This window comes from Polypterus senegalus, chromosome 17 (assembly GCF_016835505.1).
Source record: "Polypterus senegalus isolate Bchr_013 chromosome 17, ASM1683550v1, whole genome shotgun sequence".
NCBI lineage: Eukaryota > Metazoa > Chordata > Cladistia > Polypteriformes > Polypteridae > Polypterus > Polypterus senegalus.
The window spans coordinates 21,900,325-21,921,875 of NC_053170.1; the positions used below are offsets into that span (position 1 = coordinate 21,900,325).

General features: G+C 40.1%; 1 protein-coding gene across 4 annotated transcripts; it reads right to left on the reverse strand.

The window, feature by feature from the left end:
• Positions 1 to 413: 413 nt before the first annotated feature.
• Positions 414 to 15,834, reverse strand: znf593 (zinc finger protein 593). 4 transcript variants are annotated; one of them, XM_039740470.1, is made up of 4 exons: positions 15,734 to 15,834; positions 3,190 to 3,397; positions 2,509 to 2,571; positions 414 to 561 (listed from the first exon to the last, which is right to left on the reverse strand). In XM_039740470.1, exons 2-4 carry the CDS (start codon positions 3,390 to 3,392, stop codon positions 435 to 437), a joined length of 393 nt encoding a protein of 130 aa, XP_039596404.1. In that variant the 5' UTR covers positions 3,393 to 3,397; positions 15,734 to 15,834; the 3' UTR covers positions 414 to 434. The 4 variants fall into 4 exon arrangements, with proteins under 4 accessions (XP_039596404.1, XP_039596405.1, XP_039596406.1 ...); XM_039740471.1 differs by having other exon boundaries at positions 3,190 to 3,394; positions 15,734 to 15,825; XM_039740472.1 differs by having other exon boundaries at positions 15,706 to 15,806.
• Between the last annotated feature and the right edge of the window lie 5,717 nt (positions 15,835 to 21,551).

Below are 21,551 nucleotides of genomic sequence, written 5' to 3' on the forward strand. Positions count from 1 at the left end.
TTAGCTGGTCATGTGGTGATTTGTTGTGTGTCTCATTATTGTCTGGCTGCTAATTAAGGAAAAAGAAATAACTAAGGGGTCTGAGTCAAGTTAGTTAAAACTAAGGCAAAATAAGTTAATCAGCAACAAAAACTGGTCAATAATGAAGAAGATGGTTAGAATGAAAACCTGCAGCCACTGCAGCCCTCCAGGACTAGAGTTGGATATCCCCGAGTTACAGTGAGTCATTAAGTCTAAAGGAAAATGAAAGGCACAAATAAAGTGAAATTAAAGCAGCACAGGCCGAGTGGCATAGAACTGTCAAAGGCAAGGTTATACCAATTGCTCTGTCATTTGGTATTATGAAACAATCCAGCTCTCATAATTTAGTAAGACCCTTAACACTAAAACATGTCATAATATCACTCAGCATGTCAGAAGACAGTAAAAGAATTTTATTTCATTTCCTCATCCAAAGGTTGTGTTTTCACTTCCAGTTTCTTGGGGGGGATGTAAGACCCCATTCCTGCTGCTCTCTCTGCCTCTGCTTGGGTATAGGGTGTTTCACTCAACTGTTTCAACCTGCAATGTAAAGAAAATTAGAATAAAATAAAAAACTAGGCATAAGTAACACTGATACAAAGCACAGACTCATTCATAAATGTCATGCGTAAAACTTAAATAAAGGGAATGAAAATGATTAACTGAAAATGCGTCTTTACTCGTACCTACGAAAGATATAAATTGACTACAGCTAATTCAAAATAAAGCAGTAAAAGAAAATCTGAGCACAACACATCAGTCTTAGCATCGTTACATTGGCTACCTGTGTACTTTAGAACTGATTTTAAAATATTCTTAATTGTATTTGAAGCTCTGAATTACTGTGTCCCTTCTTATATTTTGGAGTGCCTGTCCCCTTATATCCTAAGCTGTAATGTTAGATTGTCAAACACTGGCTTGCTTATTATTCCAAGAGTTGTTATGCACCAAGAATCTGGTATGCTTTATTTATGTTTTTTTTCCTTTTGCATCAGTTCAAATAGATTTAAATATGTATTACACATATACTCTATTACTCTGTTTTCTTTTCCAGTTTTCTGATCAAAGTAATGTGTATATATATATATATATATATATATATATATATATATATATATATATATATATATATATATATATATATATATATATATATATATATACACACACAGAGAGAGAGAGAGAGAGAGAGACCAACGGGGGGTACAACAGACACACACACACAAGGCTTCTATTAAATCATGGAACACGCTTTCCTTTTTGGTTACCCACATATGTACTGTACAATAAGCACCAATAAATTACATCACGTTCTCTTCCCTCCGTTACAGCCTCCTCCACTTCTCCTTAGGCAAGTGTTATTCTCTGTCTTCTGACTCTGGCTCCCTAAATGGAGTGAGGCGGCTCCTTTTATAGAGCACCTTGAAGTGCTCCAGGTGTTCCGTGATCTCCTTCCAGCAGCACTTCTGGGTTTGGTGGCATTCCTTCTATGAAGGGATCTGCCGTTCTCCATGTGCCCCCTGGCAAAGACCATGGGCCCCAACAGGGTTGAGCTTCCAAACCCATGGAACTGAGGTGCCCCAGCTAGGTAGAAGCCCCAGTTGTCTGTTACTTTATATAAACACATACATACATACATACATACATACATACACAGGGGTTGAAAAAAGTAGTTTTATAGCTTTGAGTACATGAAGCAGAGAGTTTATTCTTGCATTTTTATTTATTTATTAATTATTATATTATTTATTTGCATTATCTGCCTTGTTCTGCTAAAAGCTACTGAGTTCATAAAGCTGTTTTAATAAAGATAACCTGCGTGTCTTTTTCCATATGAACAACTGTAAACCTACTTTGCCCACCCTTGTGTGTGTGCGCACGTGTGTGTATTTGCATCTGTAGGTATGTACTTATTTATTTATGTATTTAAGCTATTGCTTTATTTTTTTCTAGAATTCTATTTTATGTAATTACTTAGCCTTGTAACTTCGTGTAAAGCACTTTGAGCTACACATCTTGTATGAAAATGTGCTGTAAAAATAAACATTGGTGAATTTCAAAGCACAAATTGAGAGAGGCCTAAGGAGCACTGCAGTGATACACCACAGATCCTTTCCTTCTGTTTTCTGATGGCATCCCACGTGTTGGTACACTAATTATTTTTCCTTTAAACATTTATGTGTATATTACCCATTGCTACAACACTTTTGTACTACACGTGAGGTGCTTAACTGTGACACTAAAGGAAGTGTTTGCTTTTTTGTGCAAAACAAGCAGTTAAAGGTCTGATCTTTGAAACAAAATAACAGTGTTATGTACCAGCCAGGAACTAAGTAAAATAAAATTAAGAAAAACTGCCTTCTTTTGACTCTGTTAAAAAAAAATCCACACCAGTGTATATTAAATAAGTTATTTTTGCTTTTTCTTGTTTAAGTGTTTTATTTTACACAGTTAAATAAAAATGAAATAAACCAATAGAAGACTTACCTTCTTTTGTGCACTTTTGTTTTGAAGTGTTCCTTCAAGCTTTTCAGATCAATAAAATATCTCCTAATAATATAAATAAAAACATTATTAATTATATATCAATACCTCAATTTTACTTAATACAACCATAAGGTATGACTTAACCCATGTCAGACACACAAGCATTTTACAGGTTTTTGATAGAGTAATAGAGGGAAGAAATCGAGTGTCACATGGTCGTCAACTTTGATTTCGCCTGTTGCCTTAGAATGATGGAGCAGAAGCCACTGGGAGGCCAATGAGGTCACAGCTTTCATTGTTGACCCCACGCCCATTCTGGCCTCAACTGTATTTAAATGACGCATCCACCTGAAGCCGGTGTTTACTCCTAGACCAACTTTAACGGAGAATGGAGCTCCGCATCTTAGAAGTTATTTTTTCTTTAGTGGCCTATCCTAGTTTAAGCACATCAATGCTGCGGATATGAAATTAAACAGGGCTTCCTCTGGGACCCCTACCCTCAATCTTGTTTCTCTTTTCTTATTTCACACCAGGAATTGCACCTCACTTTCAGTAATAAAGTCACAGACATAAATGCAGCACACATAGCATCTAAAGGATAAGCTCTGAGAGAGCAACAGCATAATGCACCAAGCCATTTACATTCTCACTCATCCACACACATACATACATAGGACTTACGCGCAGTGAAGGCAATAATGCTGTGCATTTCCTGCAATGTCATAATCAACTTCTTGGTGGAGAAGCTTCTCCGCAACCCCTGGCTTCATGTCATCGTGAATCTGATCCAAATCCTTTGTTCTCCGTTTGGTTTTCCACAGTTTTGAGATATTCTTTTTTTTGCCACCACTTTTGTGACTGCCCACTTTTCTTGATCTGCCCATTTCTACTGAAAAGAGAGAGACAGAGACCTAAAAGTTGGGGACCTAATACTTTTTCACACCTATTAAACATACACATCAGAATATATGAGGGTGGTCGGATTTTTAAAAAATCCCATTGCAAAGCATAATCAATTTTTAAAAGATACAACTGCTGTATGTCAATTTAGTGATACAGTATATGTGAAGTCAAATATCTAAGTCAAAGTTGGGCAAGCAGTCCTGGACGGCTGCAGACGTTTGCAGCTAATTTTCCAGCAAGCACTGAACTTGTAGCTCTACTCCTGTTTTTCCCAAACCTGGGCAGATTTGTGTTATTCTTTAATGGCACACCACTTCTAATTATGGAGGAATATTTCAGGCAAAATAAAATAAATAAATCTTCAAATAAATGTAATGTGAAATGTGACATTAAATAAATAATAATAAAATGCCTTGTGTGCATAAGTAATAAAATGTGAAAAGATATATATGTTTTTGTTGCTTATTTATGTATTAAATATTTCAGTGACTTGCAACATGACACAGGCCTTAAAATTCAAAGTTGTCATTTTCACCCATCAAAGTAAACAGGGTGGGCTCTAGTGAGTCCTGTGTTTTGATTTGTGCATTATCAGTGGAACCAACGGTATAAATCTTCACCCATCACATTTACAGCAGACACTTCATATGCAGACTTCTGGTGGTCAAGTCACAGCTTCTTGAAATAAAAAAGCTCCTTTCAATAATTCTGGGCAATTTTTTCCTGCAGTTGTGTCCACCAAGAGCATGAACAGTCATAACTTTGAGCATGCTCTTGGAAAGCCTGTGGCTCATAAGTCTCTTTTATGTACTCTACCAATGACTCAACAATTAAAACACAATAATCACTAGAGCCCACCCTCTCAAATCTGAGAGATGAAAATGACAGCTTTCATTTCAAGACATATTTCATAATGCATGCAGTGTCACTGAAATAAATTATGAGGAAACGATTAAATAAAGTACATAAAGAAATAAGAAACTGAAAACATATTTTGTGTCACACTCCAATATTTTGTTAGCCGACTCTGTGCTCTGACATCCAGAGGTCATGCAAAAAAGACAATTTCTCCTCAGAAATTAATAAAGTACAGTTGTGCTTGAAAGTTTGGGAACCCTTTAGAATTTTCTATATTTCTGCATAAATATGACCTAAAACATCATCAGATTTTCACTTAAGTCCTAAAAGTAGATAAAGAGAAACCAGTTAAACAAATAAGACAAAAATATTATACTTGGTCATTTATTTATTAAAAAAATGATTGAATATTACATATTTGTGAGAGGCAATACTGATCAACCTCTAGGTTGATCAGTTAGTTTGAAGGTGAAATTCGTGTCAGGTGTTTTCAATCAATGGGATGACAATCAGATGTGAGTGGGCACCCTGTGTTATTTAAAGAACAGGATCTATCAAAGTCTGCTCTTCACAACACATGTTTGGAAATTCAAATGGAGGAAATTCAAGACCATTGTTACCCTCCCCAGGAGTGGTCGACCAACAAAGATCACTCTAAGAGCAAGGCATGTAATAGTCGGCGAGGTCACAAAGGACCCCAGGGTAACTTCTAAGCAACTGAAGGCCTCTCTCACATTGGCTAATGTTCATGTTCATGAGTCCACCATCAGGAGAACACTGAACAACAATGGTGTGCATGGCAGGGTTGCAAGGAGAAAGCCACTGCTCTGCTGCTTGTCTGCAGTTTGCTAAAGATCACGTGGACAAACCAGAAAGCTATTGGAAGAATGTTTTGTGGATGGATGAGACCAAAATAGAACTTTTTGGTTTAAATGAAAAGTGTTGTGTTTGGAGAAAGGAAAACACTGCATTCCAGCATAAGAACCTTATCCCATCTGTGAAACATGGTGGTGTTAGTATCATGGTTTGGGCCTGTTTTGCTGCATCTGGGCCAGGACGGCTTGCCTTCATTGATGGAACAATGAATTCAGAATTATATCAGCGAATACTAAAGGAAAATGTCATGGCATCTGTCCATGAACTGAATCTCAAGAAAAGGTGGGTCATGCAGCAAGACAACGACCCTAAGCACACAACTCGTTCTACCAAAGAATGGTTAAAGAAGAATAAAGTTAATGTTTTGGAATGGCCAAGTAAAAGTCCTGACCTTAATCCAATTGAAATGTTATGGAAGGACCTGAAGCGAGCAGTTAATGTGAGGCAACCCACCAACATCCCAGAGTTGAGGCTGTTCTGTACAGAGGAATGGGCTAAAATTCCTCCAAGCCAGTATACAGGAATGATCAAAAGTTACCGGAAACGTTTAGTTGCAGTTATCGCTGCAAAGGGGGGTCACACCAGATACTGAAAGCAAAGGTTCACATACTTTTGCCACTTACAAATATGTAATATTCCATCATTTTCCTTAATAAACAAATGACCAGGTATAATATTTTTGTCTCATTTGTTTAACTGGTTTCTCTTTATCTATTTTTAGGGCTTGAGTGAAAATCTGATGATTTTTTAGGTCACATTTATGCAGAAATATAGAAAGTTCTAAAGGGTTCACAAACTTTCAAGCACAACTGTAAATTGAATCAAAAAAAAAAGAAAAAATATTTATTCACTGTCACATTTCACAAAACATTTTTGTATTTGTTTATTCTGGTCCAAAATATTCCTCCATATCTAATGACAGACACCTGCCAGTTAATAGTTACTCTTCATACCAGTTCCCACTCATCAAAATAATTCAGTTTTCAAAAAACATTCTAGTCATGTTTGCCATGCTGTTTATTTAATAATAATAATAATAATAATAATAAATTTTATTTATATTGCACTTCATATTTTAGAAATCTCAAAGTGCTACATAGTAAAAACAAACATAATAAAACAAGAAAATCTATGTATGCTTTAACAAAATATCTTTCTAAAAAGATGAGTTTTTAGATTCCGTTTAAAAACATTAGTCGACTGTGGGGCTCTCAGGTAGTCAGGGAGGGCGTTCCACAGTCTCGGCCACAGATGAAAAAGCCCTATCACCCATACTGCGAAGCTTGGTTCTAGGAACTTGGAGAGTGTTAGTGTGTACAGAGCGGAGAGTGCGTGAGGAGGTATGAGGGGTAAGGAGTTCCTGTAAGTAAAGGGGGGCATGTCCATAGATGCACTGATGGGTGAGGAGAACGACCTTGAACTCAATTCTGAGAGGAACAGGGAGCCAGTGAAGGGTTTTCAGGATTGGGGTGATATGGTCATGCTTTCGCACCCTCATCAGGATCCTGGCAGCGCAATTCTGAATATACTGGAGTCTCTGAATACTCTTGCCAGGAATCCCGATGAGGAGCGCATTACAGTAATCCAACCTGAAGGAGACAAATGCATGGACGAGCTTCTCTGCATCCTCCAGGGTGAGAGTTGGTCGGAGTTTAGCAATATTCTTGAGGTGGTAGAAGGAAGACTTACAGAGGTGTTTGATGTGGGCGTCAAAGGTGAGTTGAGGGTCCATTTTAACACCCAGATTGGTGACAGATGTGGAAAGGGGAATGTTTTGGCCAGCGAAAGTGATACTGGTGATGGTAGAAGAGCGGAGATGGTGTGATGTGCCAACTAAGATGGCTTCTGTTTTGGATCTGTTTAGCTGAAGAAAATTGAGCCTCATCCACGCCTCTATCTCCTCCAGGCAGGTAGTCAATGTAGAGATTGGCAGAGGAGCAGTAGAGGAGGTGTGGGTAGTCCTGAGGTAAAGCTGAGTGTCATCAGCATAGCAGTGAAAAGATAAACCATGTCTTCTAATGACATTTCCAAGGGGGAGCATGTAGATGGTAAAAAGGATGGGGCCTAGCACAGAGCCCTGTGGGACACCACAAGTGACGTTGTGGGTATGAGATTTTGCGCTGCCCAGGCGACGTGCTCAGTTCTGCCGGTCAGGTAAGATGTGAACCAATTTTGAACATTTCCAGAGAGTCCAATGGTGTATTTCAGGCGGTGAAGAAGAATGTTGTGGGCTATTGTATCAAAAGCAGCTGTCAGGTCAAGGAGGATGAGTAAAGAAGGGGAACCAGTATCTGCTGTTATCAGAAGATCATTGGTGACCCTGACCAGGGCTGTTTCGGTGCTATGGCCAGGGCGGAAACCAGACTGAAACTTTTCAAACAGATTATTTACTTTGAGGTGGTCATGAAGTTGAGTTGCAACTATTTTTCCAGAACTTTAGAGAGAAATGGAAGATTGGAAATGGGCCTATAATTGGAGAGAACTTCAGAATCCAGGGTGGGTTTTTCAGTAGGGGTCTGATGACAGCAGTTTTTAGTGAAGGAGGAATATGGCCAGCCAAAAGGGACTGGTTTATGATCCTGGTGATAAGTGGAGAGATGGCAGAGACGTTGGCCCTCAGTAAAGCTGAGGGGAAAGGGTCCAGGGAACTGGTAGACAGTTTCATTTTCCTGATGACATCCTCCACCTCTTCCCGTGTGGCAACAGAGAAGGAGCAAAGGGGCTGGACAGTCTCAGACAGTACATCAACAGTTGGGGGGGGCAGGATATCCGTGGTGGAGAGGTGTAAGCGGATGTTATCAACTTTTTGTCTGAAGAAATTTATGTGCATATTGCACCTCTCATCGGTGGCCTCAGAGTGGGCAGGTGAAGGAGGTTTGAGAAGGTGATTTATAGTTGAAAAAAGTTTTTTGGGGTTCCTGGAACTGTTGCTGATGATGATGGAATAGAACCTGGACCGTGCAACCTTCAGAGCTTCTGCATACGCCCTCTTGTGTTCCCTATAAGCCTGTTTGTGGACAGTCAGCCCAGAGGCCTTGAACCGCCGCTCAAGGACACGGCCAGCCGTCTTCATTTTTCGCAGTTCGCAGGTGTACCAAGGTGCTGAGCACGAGAATGAGACGGACCTGGATGTTAAGGGGGCGTGGAAGTCCAGGAGACTGCTCAGGGACTGGTTGTAAAAGTCCACAAGGTCAGCAACAGAGAGGGAGCTGGTAGGGTCAGAGGAGAGAAGTTTAAGGTCCAGGGCCAAGGCATCAACATTGATGTTCTTCAGATTTCTGAAATGTATCTGTCGTTTTAGTTTGATATGGGGGGAAAGAATGGGCAGCTCCATTGACACTACTTTGTGGTCTGAAATACCAAGATCATATACCTGTAAGTTACTGATTAAGGCAGAATTTGAAATGACCAGGTCAAGTGTGTGACCCCTGGAATGTGTGGGGACATCAACATGTTGTTGTAGATTAAGAGAATCCAATAGCTCAAGGAAATCAGCAGTGAGATAACCTGTGGGATTGTCAACATGAATATTTATATCTCCTAGAATTATGATGTTGGCAGAGGTAGCACAGAGTGTTGTGAGAAGATCAGTCATTTCCGGGATGAAGGCAGAGTTGGGTTTTGGAGGTCGATAGATAAGGAGAACAGTCATGGGAAAAGGAGGCTTACATTTAAATGCAAGGCACTCACAGGAGGATGTTGCAGGTATCAAGATACGGGACAACCCCAAATCCTGACGGTGGATGATAGCTAAGCCACCACCACGCCCAGTGCTGCGAGCTGCTTCCAAGTAACTGTAGCCAGGAGGACAGGCTTCATTTAGGGCAGAGTAAACCTCTGACTGGTGCCATGTTTCTGTCAGACACATGAAGTCAAGTCCTTTCTCCCTGATGTGTTCTTCAATCAGTGTGGCTTTATTGCAGATGGATTGAGAGTTAAACAGTTCAAATCTGACTAATGACTGTGAGGTCAATCTCTGTACTGGTCGCAAAACATTAAAATCCACTCCACGCAGCTTAGAATCAACTCCACAAAATAAATCCAGGCGGGGATGTGAGAATCTCGTGGTGTTTCTCTCAATAGCTCTGATGTTTCCCATGCTGGAGTGCAAAGATCTCACACTACTTTCAGAGTTGATAGTAGCTGGAATGACGGTGCTCTGATGACGCGTCAAACGTGCGACAGGTGACCAGAAAGATGGAATATTGGGAGCAGAGCACTTTGGCAGGTTATGGAAAATGAACTTTCGACCGGAGCCTCTATGAGTGTATCGAGGACGGCGAAGGAGTCCAAGTTCTTTGATGATGGAGATGTTAATTTCAGGAGTGGTTGCGGGATTAAGTCGGAGTTGTGAGCTGGAATAACTGAGCGCCATTCTGACCGAGGAAGAAAGGAGAGATGCTATCCAGACAGCACCGTAAAATCCAAAGCAGAATATAAAACAGAAAATCCAGGCATCAGGGCATCCGGACATCAGGTGAGTAGACAGCAAAACTTGATAAAATCCGTAAAATCCACGGCAGACGGTAAAACAGTATATCCGGGCAACAAGTGAGTAGTCAGCTAAAACTTAATAAAACTCGGTAAAATCCATAAAAACCCACGGCAGATGATGAAACAGTACAAAAAAGTACGAAACTTTTTAACTAAAAACTAAAGTAAAAGTAAAATAATAAATTAGTAATATAAAACTCATAAAGCTCAAAGGGAGAAGCGGCGAACATTCAACGCCAGCGTCCTCTCATAGTAGCATCAGGCATGAGGTATCATTTCTCAAAGTGGCCCTGTTTCCTTTTAAATCTTAAGGATATGCGGGGTTCTTCACTAGCTGATATAAACTGACCCCCAGTATGGGTGTGCCCTGCAATTGGAAACTAGCCTGTCGATTGATGGTTCCTGTTTTACACACAGTGCTACAAAGACAAACTACACCCACTGCAACCCAGAATGGAATAAGAAGGATTTGTAAATGAATGAATGAATGAATACGTAACAAATGTGTACAACTATCGTTACTATAGACTGCCAGGACCTAATGAGACTGACCATGGAAATAATAAGAAATGAAAATGTTCTCTATGATGCTGAAAATGTAACCATTTGGCTGTTTTTGAAGGGACTGAGTGTTAAGACCTACTTTAGATCTATTTGGTAAACTAAGCTTATTCTCCTGGTGCAGATGACTTAATTGGGTCCTACCCTAATTACTCACCTATTGAATTGCCCACTGTTATTGCATCATCTGGGTTTGTGGGTGGGGTGTAAGTATTAAAAAAAAGAAGCTAGTTTGGGTTTTAGGGGGAAAGAGAGTGTGAGACGAGAAGGATTTGGGTTTAACACAACAAGGTATGGAGAGTTAAGGTTGGATTGTTCTGCCTTTTGTATTTTTTTCTTTTAGCTTGTTAAAAGAAATGTAACTGTTCTAACCATTCAGGTGATAAATGTGGATAGAGTATCTAGCTGCATAAAATTTATTTAGGTAGATAGCAAAGTTAGTGTTGCCTTGCTTCTTTTTTGTGTGTAACTGTCTCCATATCTTGTGAGGTTTTCTTTTTGACGATAAATGGAGTCTGTTTTTATTTAGCTGGTTTAGTTTTTTTTTTTTTTGCGTTTTGTCTTCCTCTCTCTCTCACCTATTTATATACCCCTAGGCTTTTGGTAGGCCGTAATAACACCAAGTTAAAGGAGACATAACAGGAGGTGATTCCTAATGTGTCAGAGGTAGCAAATTGTCTGTTCCCTCCATAAGTTGGAAGTGAAACCCAACCAGGCTCCAAATGATATCCCTCCTACTTGCTATCAGTATAAAAACGAATCACCCATACTTGATGACAAAATTTCTTGCCCTCTTTTCCTTCCAATGTAATAGTTATCACCGAAGGTGTGCTAGCAAACCCACAGCACAATTTGAGAAGTGAAGTCAATAAATGGGAGGCTGCCCATCTCGTGGCCTAAATCTACTTACAATTCGCCTTTGTTATTTTTACAGCAGGGATAGGCAAGAACGTGGATCAGATTTCCAGAACTGTAACCGTGTCAGACTTTGATTTTGTCTCTTGCAATTGACCGTAGACCATTCAGAGGATTCTTTTCTTCAGAGATGCTACTGACTGCAGTTTCTGTTTTCCTCTCCTCCACTATCAACTGGCCACAGTCCAATAATTATGTTATTGTTAAGTCCCATTTACTCTATATGTTACTTAGTTTGGAACTGCTTTGTCCTAATATGTGTTGAACCAAATATGTCTTTGTGTACTCTTTATGTAATTAGTACTTTGTAAAGTTTGGATTTAAATTTATCTGTGGACTTGTTACTGTGCTCTGAGTCTGCACTCAGTGATGGGTGCTATACAAAAATAAACTGGACAGAATCTCAGTACAGGGTGGTTCTGGGTATGGGCTTTTGAGAGTGCAGGTAGGGATAACTTTTAATGATGGAACAACACTCTCCTAAATGTTATGTTCATATTTATTTTCTTTTAATAAGTATGTTGATTAAATTGATCATAATATTAACTTTGTTTAGGGTTTGCTTTGAAGTGTACTTAATAACTAACAGTAAACGGCTCAGAAACAAGAGTCATGTGTGTGCTCATGACATACAAAAGACTGATCTCAGAATGTGTGCTACACAGCAAATACGCCTGCGGAAAGACTCAACATCAACTTTCACCCCTGAAAGTGACAGACTGTAATCACACTTAATGATCTACTGCTGCCATCTACAGGATGAAAGACACCTGTTTTTTATTCAAGTTGAATTTTTTAATCTTAGTTTGTCAATCATTCTTAAACCAGCTTAATCCATGGCAGGGTCAAGGGAGCTGGAGCCTATCCTAGTAGGACTGGGCACAAGGCAGGAAACAGCCTTGGAGAAAGCACTAGTCCATTACAGGGCCCATTATTACACACATAAGGCCAACTTAGAATCGCCAGTCAACTTAACCTGCACATCTTTAGGATGTGGGAGGACACCTCATACAAACGGGCAGAGACCATAAAAACTCCACAAAGGCAGTCAGTGTCCAGACGCAGACTCGAACTCAATGCTAACCAGTGAACAACTGCGCAAACCAGCAATCTAAAAGCCTATAAAAAAAAGACCTTGCAAACTGGTGGGTAACTCAAACGTCGGCTGATGTCTGTACTTGTATATCCCCTGCGACACACTACCACTATAGCCTAGTAGCTAAAGTGTTGGGAACATAAACCACTGGTGGGGCAGTGTAACCACTTTCTGGTTTCTGGCCCTTTATTCTAATGCAAATAAATACTTGTTGTCAAGCACTGCACTTACAAAGTGCCTTGAGGTGGTATACACTGCATAAAGACCCTGTATGAAATGAGGATGCTTGTTATTTACAGAGGTTTGCCAAACTTGCCTGACTACAATTATCACTTTCATTTACAAAAAACAGCTAAATCCTAATTTATTTGCCAATTTCAGACCATGCTCCTCCACAAATATTAGACAGTTCAAAAGTAGCCCCCAAGTTCAAGTAATAATAAAACCTGCTTTGTGTACTCTTTACCAACTGACTGCAAATGAAAGTTGTGCTCTCTCCAAAAGAATTACCTCAAAATGTCAACGGATAATCTTTTTCAGTTTTCCTGTATATCAATATTTTCTTAAGTCTAACCACCTATTTTCTACAAAATGGATCATAGTTTTTCCTTTATGATATTCACTTTCAAATCGTGTCTGGGATCTGAACTTTTTTTCTCCCCCATTGTTGTAAAACAGCGTGTTTCAGAAGAGTTTAACTCACTTGGCTTAAAATAAAATCCACATAGGCAGTGAAGAGGCCAAGATTCAAATGCATTCCACCCCAGTGACTGACTTCAAACTGGCTCTTTTGAAATAGTGCACTTTCTTATACTTTACAAGCACAGAGAATGTTACACATCTACAAAGTTATCTATTCATAATCACACATACGTAGTACAATTCAAAGTAGTTACAAGGCAGAGACCACCGCTAGATGGGACAGGAGCCTATTTCAGGGCACGTCTGCACACACTGAATCAAATGGGGGCAACATAGCACTACCGCTCAGCCCAACACAACATTTATAAATTCTGTGAACCTAAAACACAAAACAACAATAACTTAACTACACTCACCGGCCACTTTATTAGGTACAGCTGTTTAACTGCTTGTTAACACAAATATCTAATCAGCCAATCACGTGGCAGCAACTCAGTGCATTTCGGCATACAGCATACATTGTCAAGAGGACCTGCTGAACTTCAAACTGAGCATCAGAATGGGGAAGAAAAATGATTTAAAAGACTTTGAAAGTGGCATGACTGTTGGTGCCAGACAGTCTGGTCTGAGTATTTCAGAAACTGCTGATCTACTAGGATTTTCATGCACACCATCTCTAGGGTTTACAGAGAGTAGTCTAAAAATGGGATACTATCCATGCTGGGCAAAAATGCATTGTTGATGCCAGAGTTCACATGACAATGGGCAATCGAGCTGATAGAAAGGCATCAATAACTCAAATAACAACTCGTTACAACTGAGTTATGCAGAAATGCATCTCTGAACACACAACATGTCGAACCTTAAAGCAGATGGTCTACAGCAGCAGCAGAACACACCCAGTACCACTCCTGTCAGTTACGAATAGGCAACTGAGGCTACAATTCGCACAGGCTCACCAAAATTGGACAATAGAAGAGTGGAAAAACGTTGCCTGGTCTGATGAGCCTCAATTTCTGCTGTGACATTTGGATGTTAGGGTCAGAAATTGGAGTCAGCCACATGAAAGCATGGATCCATCCTGCCTTGTATCAAAGGTTCAGGCTGGTGGTGGTGGTGTAGTTGATGTTGGGGATGTTTTCTTGGCACACTTTGGGCCCCTTACTACCAAATGAGCATTGTTTAAATGCCACAGCCTACCTATGTTTTGTTGCTGACCGTGTCCATCTCTTTATGACTGCAGTGTGCCCATCTTCTGATGGCTCCTTCCAGCAGGATAACACGCCATGTCACAAAGCTCAAATCATCTCAAACTGGTTTCTTGAACATGTTAATGAGTTCACTGCACTCAAATGGCCTCTGCAATCATCAAATCTCAATCTAATAGAGCACCTTTGGGTTGTGGTCAAACAGAAGATTTGCATCATGGATGTGCAGCCATCAAATCTGCAGCAACTGTGTGATGCTATCATGTCAATATGGACCAAAATCCATGAGGAATGTTTCTAGCACCTTGCTGAATTACTGCAGTAATCCGGTGAGAGAAAACAAGTTTTCATATTTTTGGGCACAACTTTCCCAAACACCCTCAGCTGGGATATTAACACCACTCCTATCACTAAGAGAGCTCAGATGCAGATGTAATTTGTACACCAACTAAACAAATTAATTATCTCCCAGCCCGTCCTAGCGCAATTATTCTTCAAAGCCGTAACTTAAAGTGTGATCACATTCTCCATTGCTACCTGATTTGGCTTTGCAATGGTCCACTCCTGCATAACATTACAACGTGTTGCGAGGGCCGCTGTGAAAATACTGTAATTGCTTATGCTCTTCTATTTTTTACGGACCTGTATGCTTCTAGTTTCACAAATCATGTCAGCAGGGTACCTCCACTGCCTCATCTCACCCTGCTGCTCATCACTTGTTCCAAAAACCTCCCTCTCGTAAAAGCTTTCGGTCAATAAAACTAAAACTAATAAGATACCTAAACAGTTTCTTTTCCAGAGCCATAGGCACCGCAAACCACTAATTTAGCTTGTCGTCCACGACTATTAATGTGTTCTTTCATATGTACTGTATGAAGGTATTGTGTACAATATACGTTCACGTGTGTGTGTGCCTGTGCATACACACCATAGACACACACACACAATTTCATTTGCACTTCTGATTTATGAGTCCACTGTTCTACAACTGTTAACTTAATGTTATTTATATGTGATGTTCTGCCCTGTACATTAAGTACTTGCGAATAAACGTGATTCTAACTCTGATTTGAGAGAAATATAAAAACAGAAGACTTGCGACGCTATCCTCACGGCATCAAGCCGTCCCTCACTTACTTATATGAAGCCAATTTGCAGCCGAGCTAAAATAATGCGCTATGAAATAAAATTGGAAAAGAAATATAAGTAAATACACAACAGAAAACCGCTATGACATTTGTATACAGAAATTAAAACACACCGACCCCTACACGCGTTTTATATAAATGAAGTCCTTAACACTCCTTAATATTACATACCGTGATCAAAATAGGGATCGTTATTTGCTTATATAATGATGCCCGGCAATCACCGCAGGTGTATGTGACAAGCAAGTGGCGAAATTCAGATTACGTCAATAAAATAACTGGATAAGTAGAAAGTTATAGTGCGTGGAACTGTCTTCAAAACTGAGGCACACTGCCGCAGTTCTGGTTATGACAATCGATCTACTCATTTTTCCATTCAAGTCGCTGCCTTGTATATTTTGTTAAAGAAAAAAACTTTTAAAAACTGATCTGTCATAAACAAATAACACCATATTTACATCAACTCATGATTTCGAATCATTCATTGTTTACTTACGTCAACAAAAAAACTTTGAGTTTCTTACCAGCACTCCGGTAAATGTAAAACCCAAACAGAAACGACACGTGCGTCCGTGTGAGAGACAACAGAGTTACCTCCGGGTCAGAGGGCAAGTCACGTGTCAGTTCCCGGAAGTAGTAATGCCTGAAGGTGGTTTCATCGCGAGTTTAGAGCCACAAAGCTAAAAAGTGATTAAAAAGAGCGATGGAAATCGAGTTATTAGTTTAAAAAGAAATATAGTCTGAGATTGAGCAGTGGAAGTCCGTGTTTTGTTATTTAATGTCGAGGACAAGTTTGCATTCTCTATATACTTTTTTCGTCCTAGGTTTATTTTATTATAAGGGATTTTGACAAACCTCGTGTTATTTTTAATGGGAAAATAATATTAATTATTTTAATAAAATTTCATATTAACCCAGAAATCAAGGTGGCATGTCATGGTTTCCACTATTTCAAATCTAATTTTTAAATTTAATTAGTTTCTATTCTATAATTAGTAGCTATTCCCATTTTAAATGGGTCGCTGTATGTGTATATATATATATATATATATATACACATATATTATTATTATTATTTTTTAACTACACCAATAGAGGTTTTTGGTATGATTTGTTTTGAGCAGAATGCCTTTCTTGACACCAGCCCTCCCCATTTATCCGCCCTTGGGACCTGCTCCAGAATGGAGACTGGGTTGTTAAAATACATTCACTGAGTAAATACAGTAGTTAGGGACCCTTGTATACCTGATTATCCATGCAGTTATCTAAGCAGCCAATCATGTGGCTCCAATGAAAAACACAAAAGTCTGCGGATACAGACAGTCACTGGAGTTTACTCAGAATGGTGCAAACAAACATCTAGGGAGCAGCAGTTCTGGAAACACCTTGTTGATGAGAGGAGAATGGCCAGACTGTTTGGAGCTGACACAAAGAATATGGTAACACCAAGAGCCACTTGTTATAACAACTGAGGTGAGCAGAAAAGCATCTCAGAATGCACAACATGCTGAACCTCGAGGTGGATGGGCTACAACAGCAGAAGAACATGTCAGGTTCCACTCCTGTCGGCCAAGAACAGAAAGCTGATGCTGCAGTGGGCACAGCCTCACCAAAACTGGACAAATGTAGCCGGGTCTGCTGAATCTCAATTTCTGCTGAGGCACACAGATGGTAGGGTCAGAATTTAGAATTTGGCAGCAGTGGCATGAATTCATGCGCCCAACCGGCCTTGTGTCAGCACTCCAGACTGATGGTGATGCTGGTGTAATGGTGCGTGGGAATGGTTGCTTGACACACTTTGAGCCTGTTAATGCAAATGAATCATTGCGTGAATGCCACAGCATATTTGAGTATAGTTGACCATGCGCATATTTTTGTGGCCCCGATTTACCCAAGGTTTGCCAAAATCCCTCATAGTAAAATTAATAACATCTATTTCGAAATATGTATATAGACAATAGAGACATATCCTTGACTTTAAATAATGAAATACGGCCTTCCAGAGCGCAATCACAGACTATATTCTTTTTAAACTAATAACTCAGTTTTCATAGCTGTTCTTAATCAGTTTTAGCCTTGTGCGGTTGAACATCTAATGGCTACTTTCAGTGTGATAATGCACCAGGTCACAAAGCAAAAGTTGTCTCCAACAGGTTTCTTGAACACGACAATTAATTGTTACAATTGTTATGATTCTTCTTCTTTTACTTTGTTTTTCTTGGGTTCATGTTGGAATTAGTTTTACACCAGAAGGTGGGGTAAAGTAATTATTACTGGGGTACCTCTGTAATTGTAGTCTGTGCAAATCACTCATGTCAGTATCTTTTAATGGACTGTGCATTCACGTCTCTGTAAAGATTATTAACTCTGCAAAAATAACTCCCAAGTTAAACTAGTCCCATTCAAACTGACAAATCAGTAAAATTCTGTAACTTGAGTGAACTGGGTGAGACTAAAATTACAGAGGTCTTCTGTTAATAATTACTGTACTTTATTTACTGACTGAAGTAAAAAAAATACCTAACAGTTCTCCTTTTGTATTCTAAATATTGGGAGGGGGAGTGATAGTGGGTAAAACTTACCCTGTCCGAGCTCATAATAATAATACTAATAATAATAATGATACATTTTATTTATATAGCTCCAGGTTAGGTCAGGTCAGGTTGGGAAGCATGCACTAGTACAGCACATTGCCAAACCCACCACACAACAAAAAAGCTCAGGATCCTGGATGGGAATGCCCTAGGCAGACACGCAATCCAGTCCCACCCTCCAGAAATGACCCTCTATCTGCCATGTGGGCGTCCCATTGGACTGGTCCAGCCACTCGGGACTTCAACAATGAGGATCCTGCGAGCCGGATCACTCTTGGGGAATCGCGCCACATGGCCGTAGTGCCATAACTAACGCTTCCTCACAATGCAGGTAATGTGCCTCATTCGGGACTCCATGAGCAAACGCTTATTCAACACAGTCAAACCAACGGTACCCGAGGATTCTCTGAAGAGGCACAATACCAAAGGTGTCCAGTCCTCATCTCAGGTCACTGGATAGCCTCCATGTCTCGCAACCATATAGCAAGACAGGAAGCACCAGGACTCTATAAAGACTTGGACCTTCGTCCTTTTGCATAGATATCGGGAGCGCCACACACCCCTTTCCAGCGACCTCATGACCCCACATGCTCTGAAAATCCTTCTACTGACTTTACAGGAAGAATCACCAGAGACATGAATGTCACTGCTGAGGTAAGCAACCCACTCGACAAGGTCGACACTCTTTCCGCAGACAGACACACTGCTGATGGCTGTGCCTAAGAGGTAATTAAAGGCCTGGATCTTTTTTATCCAGGACACTAACAAGCCCAGACACTCAGACTTCTCGCTCAGTCTCTCGAGCACCCCAATCAGACCCTCCATTGACTCTGCAAAGATCACAGCATCGTCAGCAAAGTCAAGATCTGTGAATCTTTCTTCACCAACAGATGCCATACAGTCGCTGGACCCCACGACCTTGCCCAACACCCAGTCCATACAAGCACTGAACAGAGTAGGAGCAAAAACGCACCCCTGACGAACCCCAGAATCAACTGGGAAAAACACAGACGTTCTGCCTCCACTCTGTACAGCACTCACAGCACCAGTGTACAGGCCGGCCATGACATCCAGCAACATAGGGGGGATCCTGCGAAGTCTCAGGATGTCCCACAGGGCAGCTCAATCAACTAGTACCTGGTTTATGTGTTTATTCTGGAATTTTCAACCACAAAGAATCTAATTTTGACATTCATCTTTGTTTTAAAAGATCCTAGAAGAGATTAAAACAATGAATGTTATGCCACAATTGCATTTTGATTTTCCTGTGTATGTTGCTATTTTCTGACATTCGTGTTATGGGTTTCCTGGTTTATATTCCCAGAATTTTCCAGGGCCTTGTAACATGTGACATCTTTAACGTTATTGCATGTAAGTCAGCAAGTTTACCTTCACATGATCCAATACTGGACAAAAACTGCATTTGTTGTGATTGTTCTTGTTGGTTTATTTGTGGACTAGCCGTGCTACTTATCTAAGACTGGTTGAGATCTAAGTAATCAACGTAGACCTCAGCGTTAACCTTTGCAGTGCACCACTGCCCGATCCGCTGTTATGACACTGCCTGATCTGCACATCAGGTGGGAGGCTACTGTATCAGCCAATGAGGGGCATCTCAATTGCATATGTATGAGGTTCATTAACCCAATCCATACTGTGTATGATTGTTTCAGGATGGCTTTTTTTTTTTTTGTCATATGCATTTTCCTATTTTTTGGCATAGGAATATTTTTAACGCTCGAATCCATGCTAAGTTTTATAAATGAGACCCCTGATCCCTCCTGGCTCCTCCTGGGGTTCAAAGTCTCACTTCATGTCTTTGTTCAGTTTTGTGTCATTAATTGATGTGAATGTTGCTTTTGTTGATTATGTTCATTTTTTTTGTTTTTGATCTTGCTTTTAAGCTACCTGTGTAATGACCCATGTGTTTTGTGGGTGGTCCCCAAGAGGCGAGGTGACCTGTCAGTCACTGCTAGGAACTTCCCTCTGCACGATAAATTAGGGAAGGTCTCCAATAGTTCCTGCTGGTTCATTTTGAACTTGCCTGACATTTGGTGGGTTTACTTGTGTTTTTTTTCTTGTGCTATTGAGATTTCCTTGTTTTGACTACAGTTCAGATTCTGTTTTGGGACTTTGTTTGCTTGGGATTGCCTCATTGCTTTAATGGAGCTTCGTATTATGTCCAAAAGATGTAAACCTTTTTATTTTATAAAGATTCAGCGCTTGCCCATATTATTAGCTGGGGTTTGACTGTATATCCCCCTCTAGTGGGCATTTTTTAAAATGTTTTTGTAACTTACTGGGATTTATGTGCTTTCGAACTCCTAATCCACGACACAGGCAGAATGATAATCAGATAATGTAATATCATAATAAATTGACTACTATGGTATGAACTCCGATCAGTAGACTGTGCACATTCTCCAAGTGTTTTCTCACGGGGACTCCCTTTTCCTGCTACTCCCTTATGACATGCTGACTATATTAATGGTGAGTTTTAAAATGGTCCAAGACAGGTAAATAGGGGTTGTGGATTGTTATCCCATCAGGCCCTAATCTAACACACACATCTTTGAATTGTAACAAGGTTGTGAGGCAATAATACCCCCACAAAAAAATGGAGATCTACTTGAAACACAGGTCTGTACCAAATCTGTAAATCTACTTTTGCAGGCTGATATAAACTTTTAAAATAATTCTGTCATATCAGAGAGTGACACAGTGGTTTAGATTGGTGCCACGTAGTTTATGGTTCTGGTGCGGCCTGCTGGCTGCCTGTGTGGTGTGTGCATATTAAGTTGACATGATGGTGTGGGTTTGTGCCCTGCTATGGATTGGCACCACTTCCAATGTCAGTTCCTGTTTTGAACCAACTGCTTCCAGGATTTTTTTGCCCCCCACAACCTTTCACTATGGAAATGGATAGATAGTGAGACACACACGTGCCTTGGGGACAAATTAAAGGCTCTGGTGGTGGTAATTCGTCACCAATCCACAGGGTGGTGCTGTATTCTAACACCTCTTCTCTTTTTCCCTCTGTAGACCGGATGCTTGTCAACCTCACCACCTTTGATGTCCACCCACCTGCACCCACTTCTTCCTGCCTGCGCAGTATTTAACAGGAAGTGCTGCCATCTTGGATTGTCTAATTTGAGACTTGCATCCTCTGAGATGTTTCTTTTGCTGAAAGGCTTTCATATTTTTTGCCTTTACAGTATATGGGGTCTTTTTCTTTGTCCTCTTTTACAATGAATGGATGGATGAATGTTATATCAGTTTATTTTTATTTTATGTATTTATTTACTAGGGGCTCCCCCTGTGTGGGTCCTACGCGGTATTCATTTCTTGGATCTGCCACTTGCGACGAATCGTGCTGTGCTTTTGGATAAACACGAATATCAACTCTGTATTTGATATCTCCGTCTTTCGAAACTATTATCGCTGACAATTCATCACATGTTGGTTTATTATATATGCGAGCGTGATCTTTCAGATTCATACAGAAATCCAAAAAAACTTCTTTGTCTGTGTTTTTCAGATAAATTTTGTGTAAAGTGCAATACTTTTGGACGTATGGATTTGTATCCATTATTGGCTGTAGAATTTCTAATACGTCCGATCGTTTTTATATGTTGCATCACTTCTCCATGATCATAAAATAAACCTGACTGAATTGTGGTTTCTTTGAAATTAAACTTGTAGTAGCTCTGTCATATCACCTATGTCCATATATTCGATCTCTTTTCGC

Excerpts from the sequence above, each read along its gene's own strand:
- znf593 (XM_039740470.1), bottom strand. The coding sequence starts at position 3,392 with ATGGGCAGATCAAGAAAAGTGGGCAGTCACAAAAGTGGTGGCAAAAAA. Across the intron at positions 2,572-3,189 it reads CATTATTGCCTTCACTGCGC|GAGATATTTTATTGATCTGA; the intron begins GTAAGTCCTATG and ends TTATATTATTAG. Across the intron at positions 562-2,508 it reads ACAAAAGTGCACAAAAGAAG|GTTGAAACAGTTGAGTGAAA; the intron begins GTAAGTCTTCTA and ends TTTACATTGCAG.